The sequence below is a fragment of the Lepus europaeus genome, chromosome 20, assembly GCF_033115175.1.
Source record: "Lepus europaeus isolate LE1 chromosome 20, mLepTim1.pri, whole genome shotgun sequence".
Classification (NCBI taxonomy): domain Eukaryota; kingdom Metazoa; phylum Chordata; class Mammalia; order Lagomorpha; family Leporidae; genus Lepus; species Lepus europaeus.
Window position 1 is genome coordinate 38,818,138 of NC_084846.1, and position 18,168 is coordinate 38,836,305.

General features: G+C 46.6%; 1 protein-coding gene across 1 annotated transcript in view; it reads right to left on the minus strand.

The window, feature by feature from the left end:
• Positions 1-18,168, minus strand: part of AOAH (acyloxyacyl hydrolase) — a 208,211-nt gene that overhangs the window by 15,978 nt on the left and 174,065 nt on the right. Inside the window, exons 16-19 of the mRNA XM_062178605.1 lie at positions 12,181-12,356; positions 5,382-5,440; positions 5,228-5,287; positions 2,604-2,700 (exon numbers count right to left, since the gene is read on the minus strand). Coding sequence (XP_062034589.1) covers positions 2,604-2,700; positions 5,228-5,287; positions 5,382-5,440; positions 12,181-12,356 — 392 coding nt within the window. The remainder of the gene's footprint in view (positions 1-2,603; positions 2,701-5,227; positions 5,288-5,381; positions 5,441-12,180; positions 12,357-18,168) is intronic.

Below are 18,168 nucleotides of genomic sequence, written 5' to 3' on the forward strand. Positions count from 1 at the left end.
ATTTTACGTTAAAAATTTCCCTTGCAGTAGTCTACCTTTGGGTATAAGCCATGACATTACTATAGATCTTGAAAATTAGATAAAAATTTGAGCTCTTTTGGAAGTGGATATAGCAGTACCTCAATACTCTGAGGCACTCTGAGATCAGATGTTCTTGTGGGCAGGTCCTAGGGTGCAGTCCGTTGGTCTCTACTTACATCCCCCCCCCCCCCCCGCCCTCAGTGCCCATGCATCCTCCCTAGCAGAGTGCCTACTAACTTCATATGGGGAAGATGAAGAAGTTCCTGTACCCAAACTGGGCCTTCACAGTTATTTTCCTTTATTTATTTATTTTTGGACAGGTAGAGTTATAGACAGTGAGAGAGAGAGACAGAGAGAAAGGTCTTCCTTCCATTGGTTCACTCCCCAAATGGCCGCTATGGCCACCACTGCACCAATCCAAAGCCAGGAGCCAGGTGCTTCCTCCTGGTCTCCCACTTGGGTGCAGGAGCCCAAGCATTTGGACCATCCTCCACTGCCCTCCCGGGCCACAGCAGAGAGCTGGACTGGAAGAGGAGCAACCAGGACTAGAACTGGCGCACATATGGGATGCTGGTGCCACAGGTGGAGGATTAACCAAGTGAGCCACGGCACCGGCCCCCTTCACAGTTATTTTCAACAAAAATGAGGAGACTGCCAAGCAAGAAATTCTGTGAACTGTTACCAAGCAGGGAGAAATACCTGGGAGATTGTTGTCATGTTGATGTGGAATGTTCAGTTCAGTTTAGCCTTAAGCATTTAAGGCTGATGAGCCTCTGCTCCCAGTTTGCCAGTTCACCAGTGCAATACTGGCCAATAGTGGGTCAAGGATAAAGTTCTTCTCTCTAAATCCTTCAAGGAGATGAGGCCTGCTCTGGATGACAGATACTTACATTCCCAGCACCTGTACAGCTCTTGGTACATACGAAGTTACTTCAAAAAGCTCACAAAAAAAATGGAATTAAGAGCTACATTTATTTTGGTGCAAAAAATTTGAAATCCATCTAGAGTTTTTTAGTAATATGCACTTTCCATGAACTTTTGGAAGACTCCCTGGAGCAAGACAAGAAAAATCTGATGACTGATCAAGCTTTTGGAGTATTACAGAGCCCCATAATGGGCTTCAATAGGCATACACAGGAGCTGACCTGAGGGTTGTGCTTCAATGCACCTTATGATTAGTTGGGTTTGGAGTTGGGCCTGGGATTCTGCCTTATAACCAGCTCCTGGAGGTGCCAATGTTGCTCACTCAGAACCACACAATGAGGAGCAAGGCTGTGGTTCTTTCCTGCTGCTGGCTGTGTACCACACACATTTAGGAGAGTGATACTTTTCTTTCATAAAATCCTCCCTAAACTTTGTTAGTAGATATGGTATCCTCATTTTCAGTCTGGAAAGGGAAAGTGAGAAATGTTCAAAGGATTGCCTACAGTCCCAGAGATATTAAATGACAAGCTACAGATCACTTGGAAAATCTTTAAAAAAATCCTGTGAATATTAGACATACTATATTTTTAATAACTTTGTCTAAATTCAAGGTTGATGATGATCACAGATCACTTGGTGGTGCATTTGTTTATGCCAGGAATTCATTAATGAGTTTTCAACTCTGCATTTTAATGAAAGGTTATTTATCAAAATGTCTCTCCCCATGAGAGGAATGTGTGTCACTTAGGCAGGAAATCTAGTTAAGGGAGATGAGTCTTGTAGAAAAGATGTTCAGAATTGAAGGACTAGCAACCACAAGGCTGAGCGTGTCAGCTAATGCAATACTCGATAATTCATGACGGCCATCTGCTCCCTCCCAGATGCTTAGGCTGGGGGGCTTGTGGCTGGGAGCGGGAGGATGGAGATGATACGCTCTGAGCGAGGAACTTCTGTCCTTTGCATACACGGTAAGCTTTTTCATTATCATCATCTCAGCAGGCAGTCGATCAACAGGGGACTTTCCTCTCGTATAAAAACGGCTTAGCAATGAAAATGGATCTGAGAAGATTATGGTTAATAAATAATCATTTTTCAGCATCAAGATGTAAAGGCTACATCAGTAGCTCCAGTAATCATGCCTGTGTTTATATGGTCACTCATCAGATACTCCCGCATTTGTGGAGAATGCTAGAAAAGAAACTCAGTAATACTCTGTCCAGGAATCTGGGCTGTGAGTTGATGACTTTGCCACAGGCAAATTCCTCGGTCTCTGCCTTAGAGGCACTGCCTTATCACTTTTTTCTGCCACACCTGTCTCAGACCATAGGTAAGCTGGGCACTGCTAACCTGGCAAGAACAGAGTAGGCAATTCTAATAGCCCGTAGGTTCTTGGTCCAAAGCTCTTTCCAGCTGGTCACTGGCTCTGTTGCTTCATGAATTCTAAACTGATGGTGAAATAAGGAGTTAATGTCAATTCCCACCTTCTCAGAAAGAGCCTCCCACTTTCCCTTTTTATCCACAGTGAGAGCTACCAGTGTGTCAGAATAGGTAGGAGCTGCCCTCCACCATCTGCTGGCTCATCAACACGGTGCTCAGGCAGGCTCTCATTTGCAGCTGCCCCATTTGTCTTCTGCGCAAGCCTAAAACAAGCAACTTACCTTCTTGGAAGGCAAAATCCAGGTAGAAAAGATTGAAGTTCGTAAATTTCTTGCTGGCTGCAATTTTCTTCAGTGTCTCGGAGAGTTGCTGTGCCCTCTGAATACAAGAGAAATGGAGAATTCCATGAAACCTTGACTTTGACTGTAAGTGGACAATTCAGGCGGAGCAAAGAAACTCATCTTTCCCAGTCTTTCCCTTCTTCCTTCCTCCAAACCATCAGGGGAGAGCAGCTCTGCACATTCAATTATATTCAAGTACAAACGGCCAGTGAACATATGAAGGATGTTAATGTTCATTAAGAATCAAATAAGTGTGAATTAAAGTTCTAAGGTACTGTTTCCTCCGTGGGACTGACAAGAATGAGATGAACAACCATGTAGATTCAAATGTTTCATGGGCAGGGGAATGAGAAGGTTGCTTACTCAAACTGTTCCATACAGGCGTCTGGCAATATGGATCAAGTTCTTAAACATGGGCCTACCCTTTGACTCAATAGTTTTTCTTGGGCTTTGTTTTAAGGAAGTAGAAGCATACACAAAGAAATAATCTTTATACACACGTTTGTTCATCACAATGCTACTTACTACAATGAAAAATTGAAAATAACGTGCGTGTCCGACACCACAGGAAGGAATAAACAAGGGTATATTTTTATGTCATATGTTTTAAATTGTACAATATTATCACACGGAGAAACAATTTATGAACATCAAAAGGCACAAAAGCCTTTTGTTACTGTGTAGGCAAAGTCCCCAAATAGCTACCTATGGAAGTAATAATGAAAGACATCACGCATAGTAACTTTGGATGGTGGAATTTTAGGTGATTTTTGCTATTATTTTTGTGCTCTTGTGTTTTTTTTTTTTTTAATTTATTTGAGAGGCAGAGTTACAGACAGGGAGAGGGAGAGACAGAGAGAAAGGCTGCAACAGAAAGGTTGCAATGGCTGCAAAGGGTGGAGCTGGGCTGTTCTGAAGCCAGGAGCCAGGGGCTTCTTCCTGGTCTCCCATGTGGGTGCAGGGGCCCAAGCACTTGGGCCATCCTCCACTGCTTTCCCAGGCCACAGGCAGGGAGCTGGATTGGAAGAGGGGAAGAGGAGCAGCTGGGACTTTAAGAGTTGTCCATATGGGATGCCAGCGCCACAGGCAGGGGCATAGCCTACTTCGCACAGTGCCAGTCCCTTCAAGCTTTTTTTTTTTTTTTTTTTAAATTGAGATACATTTCTTTTGTTGAAAAAAAAATCAGTCTTTTAGAAAGAGATGACTCACCTCCCACGAAAAAAGTGCCAACAGTTGTGTTTGAGCCATTGCTTCTCTCAGAGAAGCGAGGAAAGTCCCAATCTACCGCCGCGGAACTCCAGTCAAACTCCAGTCAGACACAGAGCTAAGCTCTCAGTTCTCGCCAGCTGGGCAACTCTGCTGAGGAGCAGCTGGGACAGGTGTGTGTGTGTGTGTGTGTGTAACTCTGCTGAGGAGCAGCTGGGATGGGTGTGTGTGTGTGTGTGTGTGTAACTGCTGAGGAGCAGCTGGGACGGGTGTGTGTGTGTGTGTGTGTGTGTAACTGCTGAGGAGCAGCTGGGACAGGTGTGAGTGTGTGTGTGTGTAACTGCTGAGGAGCAGCTGGGACGGGTGTGTGTGTGTGTGTAACTGCTGAGCAGCAGCTGTGACAGGTGTGAGTGTGTGTGTGTGTAACTGCTGAGCAGCAGCTGTGACAGGTGTGTGTGTGTGTGTAACTGCTGAGGAGCAGCTGGGACGGGTGTGTGTGTGTGTGTGTAACTGCTGAGCAGCAGCTGTGACAGGTGTGAGTGTGTGTGTGTGTAACTGCTGAGGAGCAGCTGGGACAGGGGTGTGTGTGTGTGTGTGTGTAACTGCTGAGGAGCAGCTGGGACAGGGGTGTGTGTGTGTAACTGCTGAGGAGCAGCTGGGACGGGTGTGTGTGTGTGTGTGTGTAACTGCTGAGGAGCAGCTGGGACGGGTGTGTGTGTGTGTGTGTGTGTGTAACTGCTGAGGAGCAGCTGGGACTGGTGTGTGTGTGTGTGTGTAACTCTGCTGAGGAGCAGCTGGGACGGGTGTGTGTGTGTGTGTGTGTGTAACTGCTGAGGAGCAGCTGGGACGGGTGTGTGTGTGTGTGTAACTGCTGAGGAGCAGCTGGGACGGGTGTGTGTGTGTGTGTGTAACTGCTGAGGAGCAGCTGGGACAGGTGTGTGTGTGTGTGTGTGTAACTCTGCTGAGGAGCAGCTGGGACAGGTGTGTGTGTGTGTGTGTGTAACTGCTGAGGAGCAGCTGGGGCAGGTGTGTGTGTGTGTGTGTAACTGCTGAGGAGCAGCTGGGACGGGTGTGTGTGTGTGTGTGTGTGTAACTGCTGAGGAGCAGCTGGGACGGGTGTGTGTGTGTGGCGGAGAGAGAGACACTCACCCACACACGCATGGAGACCGTGACTGAGCGGCATGGTAAGGGGAAGGACCTCCACGGCAGCAGAGGGAGACAGAGCACGCCCGCGTCCCTCAGCTCCCCCAGCCCCCGCACAGAGATTCTGTTCACTGGAGGGCAGCTTCCCGCCACGACCTCCTCCCCTGTGAGCAGTGCAGCAAGCCCAGGGCTTCAAAAGGCCTGTGCAGTCCTACCTCAGAGGTGAGGGCCCGGAGCGTCTCGTTGGCGGTCATCCAGCCGGGGCAGGGGCTGGCCTGCGGGCAGGAAGACACCAGTGCTTAGAGGGGCCCAGCGAGCGAGCGAGCGGGGATGCGCAGAGCGGGGCCGCGGGGCGCGCAGTGAGCTCACCTGCAGGCAGCCCAGGAAGGAGTAGAGCTGCGCGTAGGTCACGTCCTTGTTTAGCCGGCCTGGCAAACAGAGAGCTCTGGTTTGTCGTGTGCACGCAGAGGCAGCACGGGGAGGCTCGTGTGGGCGACCCTGCCTCAGGTTGCAGGTCGGCACCGCTTGCACGTGGCCTGGCTTTCCTTCCGCCTTGCTCTTGGGGAAGGGCGGGGCTTGCCTTCTTCCTGAGCCCGTAGAATTTTCGAGCCAAGGTTGGGGAAGGACCCTAAGGACTTTATTTCCATGCAGAGGACTGGGCTCAGCCAGACTCCCAGGAAAAAAGGAATTGGGTATCCTGTGCCTTGAAGCACTCGAGCCGCGGGGCACTGGGAGCATTGGTCGACCGAATCCTTTCAAGTTTAGGAAGCACTCAGATCTAACCTGTTGGTCCCATGCTGAGAGCAGGCAGGACTCGTGGAATGTCTGAAGCCCTGGCCATACAGTGCCCTGCAGTTTGGTGAACCGGAGGCCTCCCAAGTGCTTGGGCGTCCCATGGGATGGGGGAGGCCATTGCATTAGGTATCCCTTCCTGGCACTGGGTGAAGGGTTGCACAGAGGTTATTTTATTTGAGCCCTAGTTAGTAGATATGCCTGATACTTATTTTGGCACAGTGCCGAGTGGGGTTTGTCCAGAGCCTTTCTAAATATCAGCAATAGTCCCCGAATCTGGAGAGGTTCCTCTTTCTCTCTTTCACCACTCTTCTCCCTCCTTCCATCATATCCACCCCAAGATGTCATTCAACCTCCATGCTGTGGCTGCCACACAGAATCAGGCCCCCTCACTGCCCCCAGATCTCAGGGTTGAATGACTGATGCTGTATCCATTAACACTCCTTACACTGGAGAAAAAAATCAAGGCAGATAATAGGGCCTATCTCAGAGCACACAGAGAGATTGAAGGTGATGGAACACAGTCTTGTTTTTCACTTATACCTGTGATCAGTTAGACTGAAAGATAGATTCAATTTTCTTGTCATGAAGGAAAAATATATTATCTATCTCAGTGTGGGTGAATGTGGCCCTGGACTGGAAAGCCACGGGCTTATTACAGCTATTAAAGTCACAGTGACCGGTCAAGGCTCTCCTCCGTGCAGGCATCTGCATCCTGGCTCCTGGCCTTGCTTTCATTTTATGGGCCCAATATGGAGCTTTGAGCTTTCATTTTCCCCAGGGATCTGCTTCCAGCCCCTGCACACCCCCCCCCCCCCAGCCCCGACTCCTTTCCCTCCATTTGTATTCTATTTCTTTTGCTTTTACAATGTGTCCCCTTCCTCTAAGTGTCCAAGCCCACCTCAGCCGAGACCAGCTGCAGGGACTGACACCTTCAGCCTTTACTCCCCGTGCTGGGCTGCCATGCGCCTGAATGACTTGACTCATTGTCCCTCGGAGCTGGCCCTTTCCTCTTGCCGTCCTTGGTGAGGGCAGACTAAGTCTGGCTGGCCTCTGTTACCATCTTGTTTTGTTGCTGCAAGTTAGGTACCTGGTTGGGACCCTGACACCCTCTTGTCCATGATGTGTCCCGTCACCCTGAAGGGTCACCTCTCTCTATCCTGCTCAGTGGCTGAGGTCTTTTCAACTGAAAGGAGGTTGCATCTCATGCCTGAGTGTAACTACACTTGCACACCCTCTTCTTTGTTCTTTTAAGCCTGGATTGCTTTGCTAGCCAGAGGGACTGGGATTGGCCATTCCCCTTGGATGCTGGGAACATAACTCTGTCTCCTTCTTGGGGGTTAAGCCTGGTTGCAGCCTTGTTCCATCCTGTCTTATTCCTCTCTTCCTACTGTCCTACTGCTGAGGTCCTGCCATGTCTTTGGATGAGACCAGGAGGTGTATCCTCCTTCTGAGCCTTCTCTGAATCCACTCCCCTTCTATCCCCCTGTGTTCCGATTGGTTCCGATTGGGCTCTGTTGATAAAGGGGCAGTCGTTATGTGGGTAGCCAGTGAGGGTGCAGCAGTGTCTTTAGAAGACACCTGGGAAAGGCTGATGACTTGGTTTCCCTCCTCGCTGGTCTTTCTGTTTGCTAGAAGGTGGGGTGACGCGGGGGCTGCTCATGTGGAAGATAGGTTGGAATTGCTTGTGATGGGCCTGTGGTTTAAGAAGGGGAAGTAGGAAATGGTTCTATTGCTTTCTCCCCTTATTGGCACTGTGAGACGGTCATTCACTGCTTTTTTTAGGCTTTACCTTCTATTCCTGTTGCTTTAATGTGCATTTTGCACATAGAACCTCTTGGAAAGACTGATCCTCCTGTGTGTTGTATGTGAGAAGGCGTTTTGTCTGTGATTCTGTGATTCCCTTGTCAGAAGGTCAATCTGGTTAAAAAAGCTGGTCATGAATGCCCTTGGGCAGGGGCCTGGGCTGGGGCACTATCCCATTATCCCATAGCATTTCCAGGGGCTGAGAAGTTATCTGTGTGTGTGAGTGTGTGTGTGTGTGTGTGTCTGTGTCTGTCTGTGTGAGGCCAGGGACTGACCTACTGGACGCCGGATGCTTCCTCTGAAAATTAAAGGCTGTGTTTCACTCCAACTGCCTCGAGATGCAATCTGTGTCCCAGTCTAAGTCCTGTAGAGAAGGGGCTTTGATATTTACTTAATGCTGGCAACATGATTGGAATCTCAGGAACCATAAGAGCTTTGTACCAACAAGGTCAGTCATACCTCCATGAAATACCACCTGAATGTATTAAAGCCGCATTAATTCAGACAGACCAGGGGAAGGGCAGCAATACCCTAGAAACTACGAGTTGTTTTAAAGACATTTGGTTTCAAGTTTAAGAGTAACTGAGGAGGCTGATGCTGTGGTGTAGTAGGCTAAGCCTCTGCCTGCAGCACCTGGATCCCATATGTGCACTGGTTCATGTCCTGGCTGCACCTCTTCCAATCCTGCTGTCTGACTTTGGTCTGAAAAAGCAGTGGAAGATGGCCCAAGTGCTTGGGCCCCTGCACCCACGTGGGAGACCTAGAAGAAGCTCCTGGCTCTTGGCTTCGGATCTGCCCTTGTAGTCATTTGGGGAGTGAACCAGCAGATGAAAGACCTTTCTATTTCTATCTCTCTCTCTCTGTAGCTCTGCCTCTCAAATAAATAAATAAATAAAATCTTTAAAAAATTGAAAAAAGAATGAGGCAAAATGAAGCTGTTGTTTTATGGCAGAGGCCCTACAAGGAAGACCTAACTATAGACTTCTTTGTAACCAGCAATCCTGGATTGTTTAAACCTGGTCTAACCCTTTGGACAACTCCCAGGATGTCTATGCCTTGTACCGTTTCCCTGGCACTTGGTCCTTCCGGTCAGGATCTATGTACTGTCTTCCCCAATAGACTTGTATTTTCTCTGTCACTTAAGGACTTAAGGGCTCCATTGTATGTCATCTTTACCCAAAAGCACACGGTATGTATTTCAGACACACTTCTGGAGTGATTGCTGTCCTACAGACTATGGCCAAGAGGACCCAACACTGATCAGATCTGACCTTTCTCTGAAGACCTATGTAAGCAGAATCCTAATGTGTGAGATGTGCTATGTGGTGATTCCTCATAACGACAGTAAACTTTCAGCAGGAAGTTGAATTCACGGCAGACACTGAAGCATGACCCAGGCCTGATTCCAACTCAGAAGCATGGCTGAAAGGGAGAACCGTGACCCCTCCTCCACCTCATAAGTGGAATGAGAGCCTGTTCTTCTGGGCCTCCCTTCCCTACTGACCTGGGTGCTGTGGCATTTAACCTTTTCTTTGCTGAATGGTCAGGTTGTGTTCCTGCCTGTCCTAAGAAGAGGAAGCAGCAGAGAAGGTTTCATTCCCAGGGCTTCTCCCCCTGGCCCCCGCTGCCTGAACTCTTTCCTAATCCTTAGCAGGTGGAGGCAGCCAGGTCTAGGGATGCTCATCACCATGTCTCTAGGTTCAGCTATGAAATGGGTAGAATATCCATTCTCCCCATCCCCCCCTCCCCGATCCCTTCTTCCTCCCGTTCCTCCTCTTCCTCCTCCTTCTCCTTATCTCACACAGTCCCTAACAGAGTGTCCTGGGAGTCCAAATCCAACTTTAGGCTGTTGCATAATACAGATGTACTGTAACTGAGGCCGAGCAACCAAACCTGGAGGCTCCAGCATTAAATTTGCTTTGTGGCTGGTGCATATCCAGTGGGAATGAAGATCCAAAGATTGGGTTTGGAGGGGAGCAGTGGAGAAGAGGCAGCATGAAGGCCTTAGCCCCATCTGCTAGCCTTTCATAATCTGTGAATTATGAACCCTGCTGAAGGAGGATTGTTGGAGCTGGGTAAGTCTCGCCTACTTCCCAGTCTTTCTAGGAAGGCCCCTGAGGCCTCACTGTAACGTGGATAATTTATTTCCCATGGCAACCAGGCAGCAGGGATAATTTGGGATGTGAATACCTAAAAATATTAAACAAATTTTCGATGATTTCGGTTGTCTCCCTAATGGGATTTTTTTTTTTCCAAAATTAGGGTCATTTATATGGAACAAACTTGTTCCACCCTTCTTTCTTCTCCTTTTGTGCTGTGGAATTCTAGTACGTGATTAGTGGCTGGATAGGGGCCCTTGAAGAGGGCAAGGTGAAGCCTACGGCTAAGTTCCCAGCCTTGGCACTATTGATGTTCTCAGTTGTGGGGTCATCCTGTACACTGTAGGATTCTTAGCAACATCCCTGGCCTCTGCAAACTAGATAGTAGCAGCACCCTCACCCCTAGTTGTGATAACAGGTGGAGGTGTGTGGTTGCTGATGGGTCCCCCAGTTACCTTTTCCCCTCCCCTTAATTCTGAATTGCACGTAGTCATTATCACATAGTGCAGTTAAATCAGTTGAATTGTGTGGAATATGTGTATGAATTTGTTGGGGTCTAACTAGATTTCACGGAAAGAAATGGGATTTGAAATCAGAAAAACCAAGTCAGGTCCCTGTTGGTGTGATGGAGTAAATTGGGAGCACGCTTCCCCTACCCCAAACTACTGCTCCCCAAGCATTTCTCAGCATGGGAAAAATTCAGTCATCTCAAAGAATCTGTCGGGAGGACTGTGAACTTTACATCCCATGGCTCTAAGAGACATTCTTAGCCAAAGTGCTTGTCCTAGAGGCATACTGTGCACCTCAGAGTGGAGTGAGCCCCACTGTGTGCAATCACATTATGGTTTCTGAAGGTCACGATCAAGGTTCTGTGAGCAGGAAGAATCTGCTTGGAAATAATCTTTGTGATTATTCAGTGACAAGGAAATGGCTTCTTTTTCACTGGTGTTGGGGGGGTGGCGAACATGGATATCTATCATTTTCCCCTAGTGAAGAGAGTAGGGACCTTTGGGAACTGGTTAAAGGACTCCTGCTTTTTTTCCCATATGGGGAGGGGTGATGTTTCCTGAGGGAGAAGGTAGAGGGGTTGGTGTAAACTTGGACTGCTGGAGGAAGACAAAGGGAAACTGAAAAGACACACACAGAGAAGTTAAATTTGCGAGGGGAAGCTCTGGATGGCCCCAAGTGTGAAATCATGCTCTCCAACCCCAGCTTCCCAGGAGGACATTAATGGATCAGGGTCAGGTCTTCCCCTTTGTCTTGTTCTCTTGATTCAGAAGCTAGAGCTTGGACCTTCAGCACGGGTTATCATGGTTAGGTCCCTATATGGTATAGCAGAGAAGGGAGTCCCTCCTTCATGATCTACTGATGCAGGTGCCAGCAACATGCGGCTAAGGCTAAGGCTCCCGGGCTCTCCTTGAAGGTGCTCACCAGAGAGGACTGAGGCCCCTGTTCTCCGTCTTCCCTCCTGCGACCCTTGCAACCTCTGACATACTTTCAGAGTTCTTCTGCCTCAAGCATAGAAGCCTTATGTGGACAGAATTTAAGATAGTTGTGTTTGGCCGGCACCGCGGCTCAATAGGCTAATCCTCTGCCTGTAGTGCCGGCACACCGGGTTCTAGTCCTGGTCGGTGTGCCAGATTCTGTCCCGGTTGCCCCTCTTCCAGGCTAGCTCTCTGCTGTGGCCAGGGAGTGCAGAGGAGGATGGCCCAAGTACTTGGGCCTTGCACCCCATGGGAGACCAGGAGAAGCACCTGGCTCCTGGCTTCGGATCAGCGTGGTGCGCCGGCTGCATCGCGCCAGCCGCGGCAGCCATTGGAGGATGAACCAACGGCAAAGGAAGACCTTTGTCTCTCTCACTGTCCACTCTGCCTGTCAAAAAAACAAAGGGGGGGGGGGGATTAGGGAAAACATGTATCTCAGAGGGTCGTTTTAAGGATCAGCATGGAGGCCCTTTGTAGTATGAGTGGCTACCATGTCCACATTATTTGTGCAGTGTCTAGGATGTAAGAGCTGCCATTGGAAGTTTCTTGGGGGAACTTTAAAGCTTTTCTGAGCCAGGAACCCCCAGAAGTGAAGAAGCAGAGAGACAGAGAGAGCAGCCTGGGCGACTGTGTTCTCCAGAATTCTAACTGGAGGCCAGGGGGTACTCACACAAATCCCTTCCTTGGACTCAGGACTTTGGGTCAGCTGTTTGGGCTTATTCAGCTAATTTTTACATTTCTCCTGTTGGTAAAGGAGTTTCCTGATTGAAACTCCTACCTTTCCATCATCCTAGTTCATCATTTGGATGAACTCTGGATCAGACGCTTCTACCTTTGGAGAATGACCTTTAGAGGCTGCACCTGGAAGCATTTCCCTTGATGATGCCTGACCCATGTTCTGTGATAGCATTTATGGCATATTCCGATATAGTTTGAGCTTATATACTTTGGTATAGTTAAAGAGTAAAAGGATTTTCAAACTGATACCGAGAGGATGATATCTGCTGTGCAAAGTATCCCAGAGAAAGGTCCCATGTGCTAAGCCATACAAGATAACATGACTGCCAGTGGGCAGGTGGGAATTCAGAGCCTCCAGCATCTTCAGGACGTTGGCGTACAATTGCTCAGGAGTGGTCATTGCTGAGACTGGGTCAGTCTTCCTGCTGGTGGAAGAAACAGAAACTATCTTAGTTGAATACAAGTACCCATGTGTGCAAATACAAGATACACCACACACACAGGTAAGTGCAAACACATGCATACACACACAATGGTGGTTATTGGTGGTACTATTTTGCAAAATATTCTTGGCTTTTATCCTTTGTGACATATGATAAAATTATGATGCCTGACCCCCTTCTGACTGGGTGGGCCACGTGACTGATTTTGTCAAGAGAGTTGTGGGCAGAAGTGATGTCTGATGTCTGGTGGTGTGAGAGCCTTTGGGCTGTTCTTTTTTTTTTTTTTTTTTTTTTATTTTGCCACAGGTCTGGGCAGTGCTCTAAAGAGCTGCTTCTCCTTTCTGAGTCCTGGAACAGAGACCCATGATGGTCTCTGATGGACATGTAATGGGAATGAGAGGCAAACATCTGTTGCTTTGTGCTACTAAGATTTTAGGGACTGTTTGTTGCTGTAGCATAGCCTCACTCATCCTGGCTTACACACAGTTAGTGGAGCCAAGTGCTCTGGTATTGCTTTTGATTTATTTGGTACTCTGAGATCTACAACTTGGTCTTTAAACTTTTCACACGTATTTTGCTTTTTAACTGTCAGTTTCTGCACTGAATTTGGAGTTTCATGTATTTCCTGACCACTCTTCCAGGTCATACTCTTGTAAATCATATTTTCCAATAAACAATTCTAGTTTGCTTGGTACCTTCTCCATATAATAGTGCATATACATAGGGGATATTGGGATTTTTAGATTATATGTTTCTCTTCTTATTTCATAAAAGTTGGCAAAACACAAAGAGTGAGCTTAAAGTAGTTATTAGGACAAAATAAGATCATTTAAGACAAAGACAAAAATCATAAATGAACTTCAAGTAGCAAAACTTCAACCTCAATCAGACATTTATTGAATTTAAGCTGATTCACTTATTTTAAAGAGTTTGGAAGAGAATAGAAGTACAGAATATACAAAATACTAGGAATATATCATTGAAAGTTATGTTAAGATTTATTTTTATGTTTAAAGGCAAGGTGTGAATAGGATGCTAGAATAAATTTTGGCTTTAGTATATGTCTGTTTTGGCTCATTTCTTGCTCAGCTGACTTTTGTATACCCTTTAAGAATAAAGTTAGATTTGAGTTAGGATGCTAATACCTGGCATCTGCTTGGCAGTGGAATATAGAAGACGCCGTGGTTTTTATCTGTTCTATAGGCTTTAAGTTGCCTGATGTTAACAAAAATGGAATAATGCTATAGAGCTGTTTTTTTATTTTGAGTCTTTTAAGATTCCAAATTTACCTAATGTTCCTGCACTGGGTTGAATAATGTCTCTCAGATTATGACATTGTTTGAAAATAGGGTTTTTGCAGATCTAGTTAGTTAAGAAGAAGCCATACTGGATAAGTTCTGGCCTTAAATCCAATGGCTGGTGTCCTTATAAAAGAGGAGAGAGCACATAGATACACACAAGGAAAAAACCACATGGAGATGGAGGCAGAGACTAGAGTTACACTGCCACAAGCCAACAACACTGAGGACGGCTGGGAGCTACAATAGCTGAAGGAGACATGGAAGGATTTCCTGAGAGTTTGCAGGCATGTTGGTCTTAGACTTCCAGCCTCAAGAGCTGCAAGAAAATACATTCCTGCTCTTTCAAGGGACTCCGTTTGCTGTCCTTTGTTATGGCAGGTCTAGCATAGATTACAAATCAGAGAAATGCATCTGTCACTTGGAGGTTGGATTCAGGGCATAACTGACATAGAAAGAGGGGACAGGCAAAGTCTCCAAGAACATCCACTATTCTCACTTCCAAGGGAGCTCCTACATGGACACTGCCTTCTTAGAGAGGGACATTAAAAAAATGAATCAAAATTTGAAGTTGGATTAACTTTTGACTTTGAAATTTCACTTGCTGGAAGTTATCCTATAGAAATATTTTCACAAATGTGCAAAAGTTATCCTGTAGTAACATTTTCACATGTGTACATTTGCACACAAATGTGTAAAATATAAACATTACAATATTTCTTGGAATAGTGTAAGGCTGGAGAAAGCTAAAAAGGCTAGATACTTAAATTATGGTTCATCCATGCAGTAGAACCTTATAGCCGTTATAAAGAATGAAATAACTGGATAGAGTTGCAATGTTGCACATAATGTGCAGCATAACGTTACACAACATTGTGAATCTATGAAATGCCACTGACTTGTTCACTTGTGAATGGTTAATTTCACCTCAATAATATCTGAAAAAAGAACTAATCTATGTGTATTAACAAATAAAAATATTGTTGACTACAAAGAACAAATTTCAGTGCAGTGCACACAAATGATTTCATTTCGATGAATATTTATAAATCTGTAAGTTAGAATTTTCACAGTAAAAACCCAGATCCAAATATGTCAAACTCCTATGCTTGGAGGTGGTGGTGGTAGGAGGTGGGAGAGAATAATTAAGGGGAAACTTTCACTTCCTAATGCTTCAGTACTATCTTGTATTGCTTGAGTTTTTCACAATAAATGCTGTTTTGTATAAGAGAAATAATACAAATAAAACCAAGTCCCATATCCTTATTCTCCTTTCTAAATTGAGGGGAGAAATCAGGCTAAGTTTTAGTGAGAGGGGCAGAAAACATTGCAAAGGTTGCCCTTCCACCTATTTCACTGTGACAAATAAAATCACCTCCCAGATTGTTATCCAGAGGTGCTAGGCTGACAGTAGATGTGAGGATCACACAGCGCACTATGTAACCAGCAAGCTGTACTCACACAGAGGGAAATGTGGGTGAGTCTGCTGTTCTGGGGTAGCCAGGAGGGTGTTAGCTGTGGGTGCTGTGCTTGCTTCTATACCAGGCAATGCTTTGCTTAGACTTTCTTAAGGTAGAAAAGACAATTGTATGATTTTACAAAACCTAAGCATGCAGAAGCACATGATTAGATTCATGTCGTGATGAAGAATGATACTTCTTTTTGAACAATCATCCCCTCACCTGCATGAAGAGCAGGCACAAGGAATCCAGACTAGGGAACCACCCCCACCTGGGGGAGCAGGGTGGGCAGGGTCGTTGGCATGCTTCATATGCACAGAAGCAGCTCCAGAGGGTCCCAGTTTGCACAAGGGGCCTAGGCTGCTGTGTGGATTTATTTGGACCATGAGAACCTGCCCAGAGCAGCCAAGTTTTATAACCACCGAGTGTGGGGTGCATCAACAAGGGTGAAATGGAAGGCAAGTTGGGCGTCTGGATTTCATCTTCTGTTGATGGCAAAGCCAGCACACCCTGGCGCACACTCCTTGTTAACTTGCCTTGCTGCCTTCTGTTGTTTTTTTCTTCTGCTGATGCAAGATCACTTTGGCACAAAACAATTATGCTGAGGGCCTGCTCTCTAACCATCTAAAGGTAAGCTGAATTAAGACAGGGCAAAGTCTCCCAAATTCCTTCTTTAATGATTAGTATTTTGGATAGTGACAGAACGCTGGTGATAAACAAAGAATCTGAGATAATTTGTGTAGTAGTTACAGCAGGTCACCCAGAAATGAAGCAAGCATAATCAGAACAGCTATGTGCTAAGGAGAACCAAATGGAAGCCCCAGTATTGCTGAAGGAACGTTCTCACCTAGATATGTTTGTTCCATCTTTTATGGCTATATGGTTTATACATGTGCACTGTCAGTTAAATCTTCTAATGCACATAGCAAAATCAACCAATTCTTAGTTCAGGCAGAGAGCAAAAGGTGCCTTCTGACCTCTGTCCTTGAAAAATTCTCCATGCAATTTGGTCTCTGTCCTATTTCACCCATTGTGGTTTTTTAGGGGGGGCTTTAGTACTAGTATTTTGGGGACCAAAAGAATGCTGGTGGTGTGGTAAATAAGGTCTCTGACCCTTTCCAACTGTGATATCTGAAGCGCAGTGTGAGGTCCACCCTGCCCTGGGTTTTCCCACCAACCCAAGTGACCTGGCACCCCTACTCACACATAGTCGAGCTCACCCTAAGCACTGAGATAGATAGGTGAAGGGTGAGTGAGGGGTGCACAGCTTACAGAGGAGAAATTTGAACACCTGTGTCGGGGTGTGGTGGCTACTCCAGGGAAAGGAATGAGGGAGAAGCTGGTTCCCCACCACATGAGTCAGGATCACAGCTCCATGGTGGGAATAAACAGCCTGCCTTTTGAGTGGTTTGGAAGCCTGCCCCTCTCATGAATGGTGTCCTGCCATGTGAGATAAGCCTCGGTGATTGGGTGCAGAGCTTTGCTTGCTTGTGACCGTTTCTCTACTCTGGCAAGTTGTCAGCCAGATTTCACCTGGCTGATGCCAGACCAAGGCTCCCACCCTCTTAAGGAAGAAGCAAGTAGCATCTACAGAAACTGACTTCCCACAGCCAAAGCTGTCATGATGTCAGACTTTGTGCACAGGTAGTATTCATGCTTTTGAACTTCCAGGCAAGAGGGCCCTTTCCTTTGTGTCAGACAGCTACCAGCACATCATTGTGTCCTCATCCAGTTCCCTTCAGGAGGCATCTGATACCAGCTGGACATGGGAAGGGGGCTCTCTGGTCCTACACTCCCCCAGCGTAGATGAATTAGGTGTGGCCTGGAACACATTGGCTGGTTGGGAAATTCTTATCATTCCCATTGCCACCCATACCTCTGCCTTGGGGGCTGGAAGAGAATTCCTCTGAGCAGCAGGAGTTCTGTTCATTCCTTTCCCTGCTGGTTTGCTTTCCATCTGAATGGATAGTGTGGATTTTTTCCCACAATCCAGCCTCCTAGGAACCTGTGGTCGGTCAGGCTGTTGGCTGGCTGCCTCTTAACGAGGGGTCAGCTGCCTTAGGTATAACTTGCCTGAAGCACTGGTATTGCAGACAAATAATGATTGGGATTCGATTGATAGGTTGCATGGACAGTCAGCTTAGGGTAGTCCTGACTGTGTTCATTGGCAGAAAAAAATGTACCATTTATAGTTTCTATGTCTACTGTAAAAAACGGAACTGTGTCAATGTATGTGGCTAGTGTTAGATGCTTATATATTTCTACCCCCTTTCCAGCTATTACAGTGTTTCTTTGCCAGTGACATGTTTGGATATTAGGAAGGATTGTCTGTGTCCTTTGTGATTTGATGCTGTAAGATCATTCGCATTTCCCTACTGCTCTCCTCACCCCCCCCAAAGCTTCTGCTGCTGTGCTCACCCACACTGGCCTTGTTTTCAGGAGCATCCTTGTTCTGCATAGCTTCAAAGTCAGTGATAGGAAAAGCCCAAGGAATCTGGGTTAGCTTAGATCCAACTGAGTAGAGTCCCAAGGAGAAAGGCAGGTACATCCATACTCCCTTTCTTCTTGAATTCCTGACACTAAAAAGCTATCTCCTCTTCCAATCATGCCCTTCATTGAATCAACAATACTTACTGGAAGCTACATGTGTTTGGAGAACTGACAAAGAAATCTACAGCTGCATCATTTCAGTAAGAACTAACATTAAAGTAAAAAAAAAGAAGTCAAGCAAGTATTCTAAAACGTGTTTCAGGGCAGACGTATTATGCAACTCCTTGCTGGCTTGAGCTTTTTATGAAATCCCTTTGCTCATTTTGGGATACCAACTCCACCTTGACTTTCTGGCAGATGGGGAGGTATAGTTGCCATCTGTCTGTATTTTTCTAACCCCTCCACAGGACATCACAAAGTGGGCACTGCAGGGACATCCCACACTGCCAAGTCCATTCTTTCACCCAAATGCTTGTGGCTTCTCTGCCCAGATCCCTGGCGGGGGAGAGGCTGGCACAGGTCTCTGGCTGATGTCTGCCTGCCCTT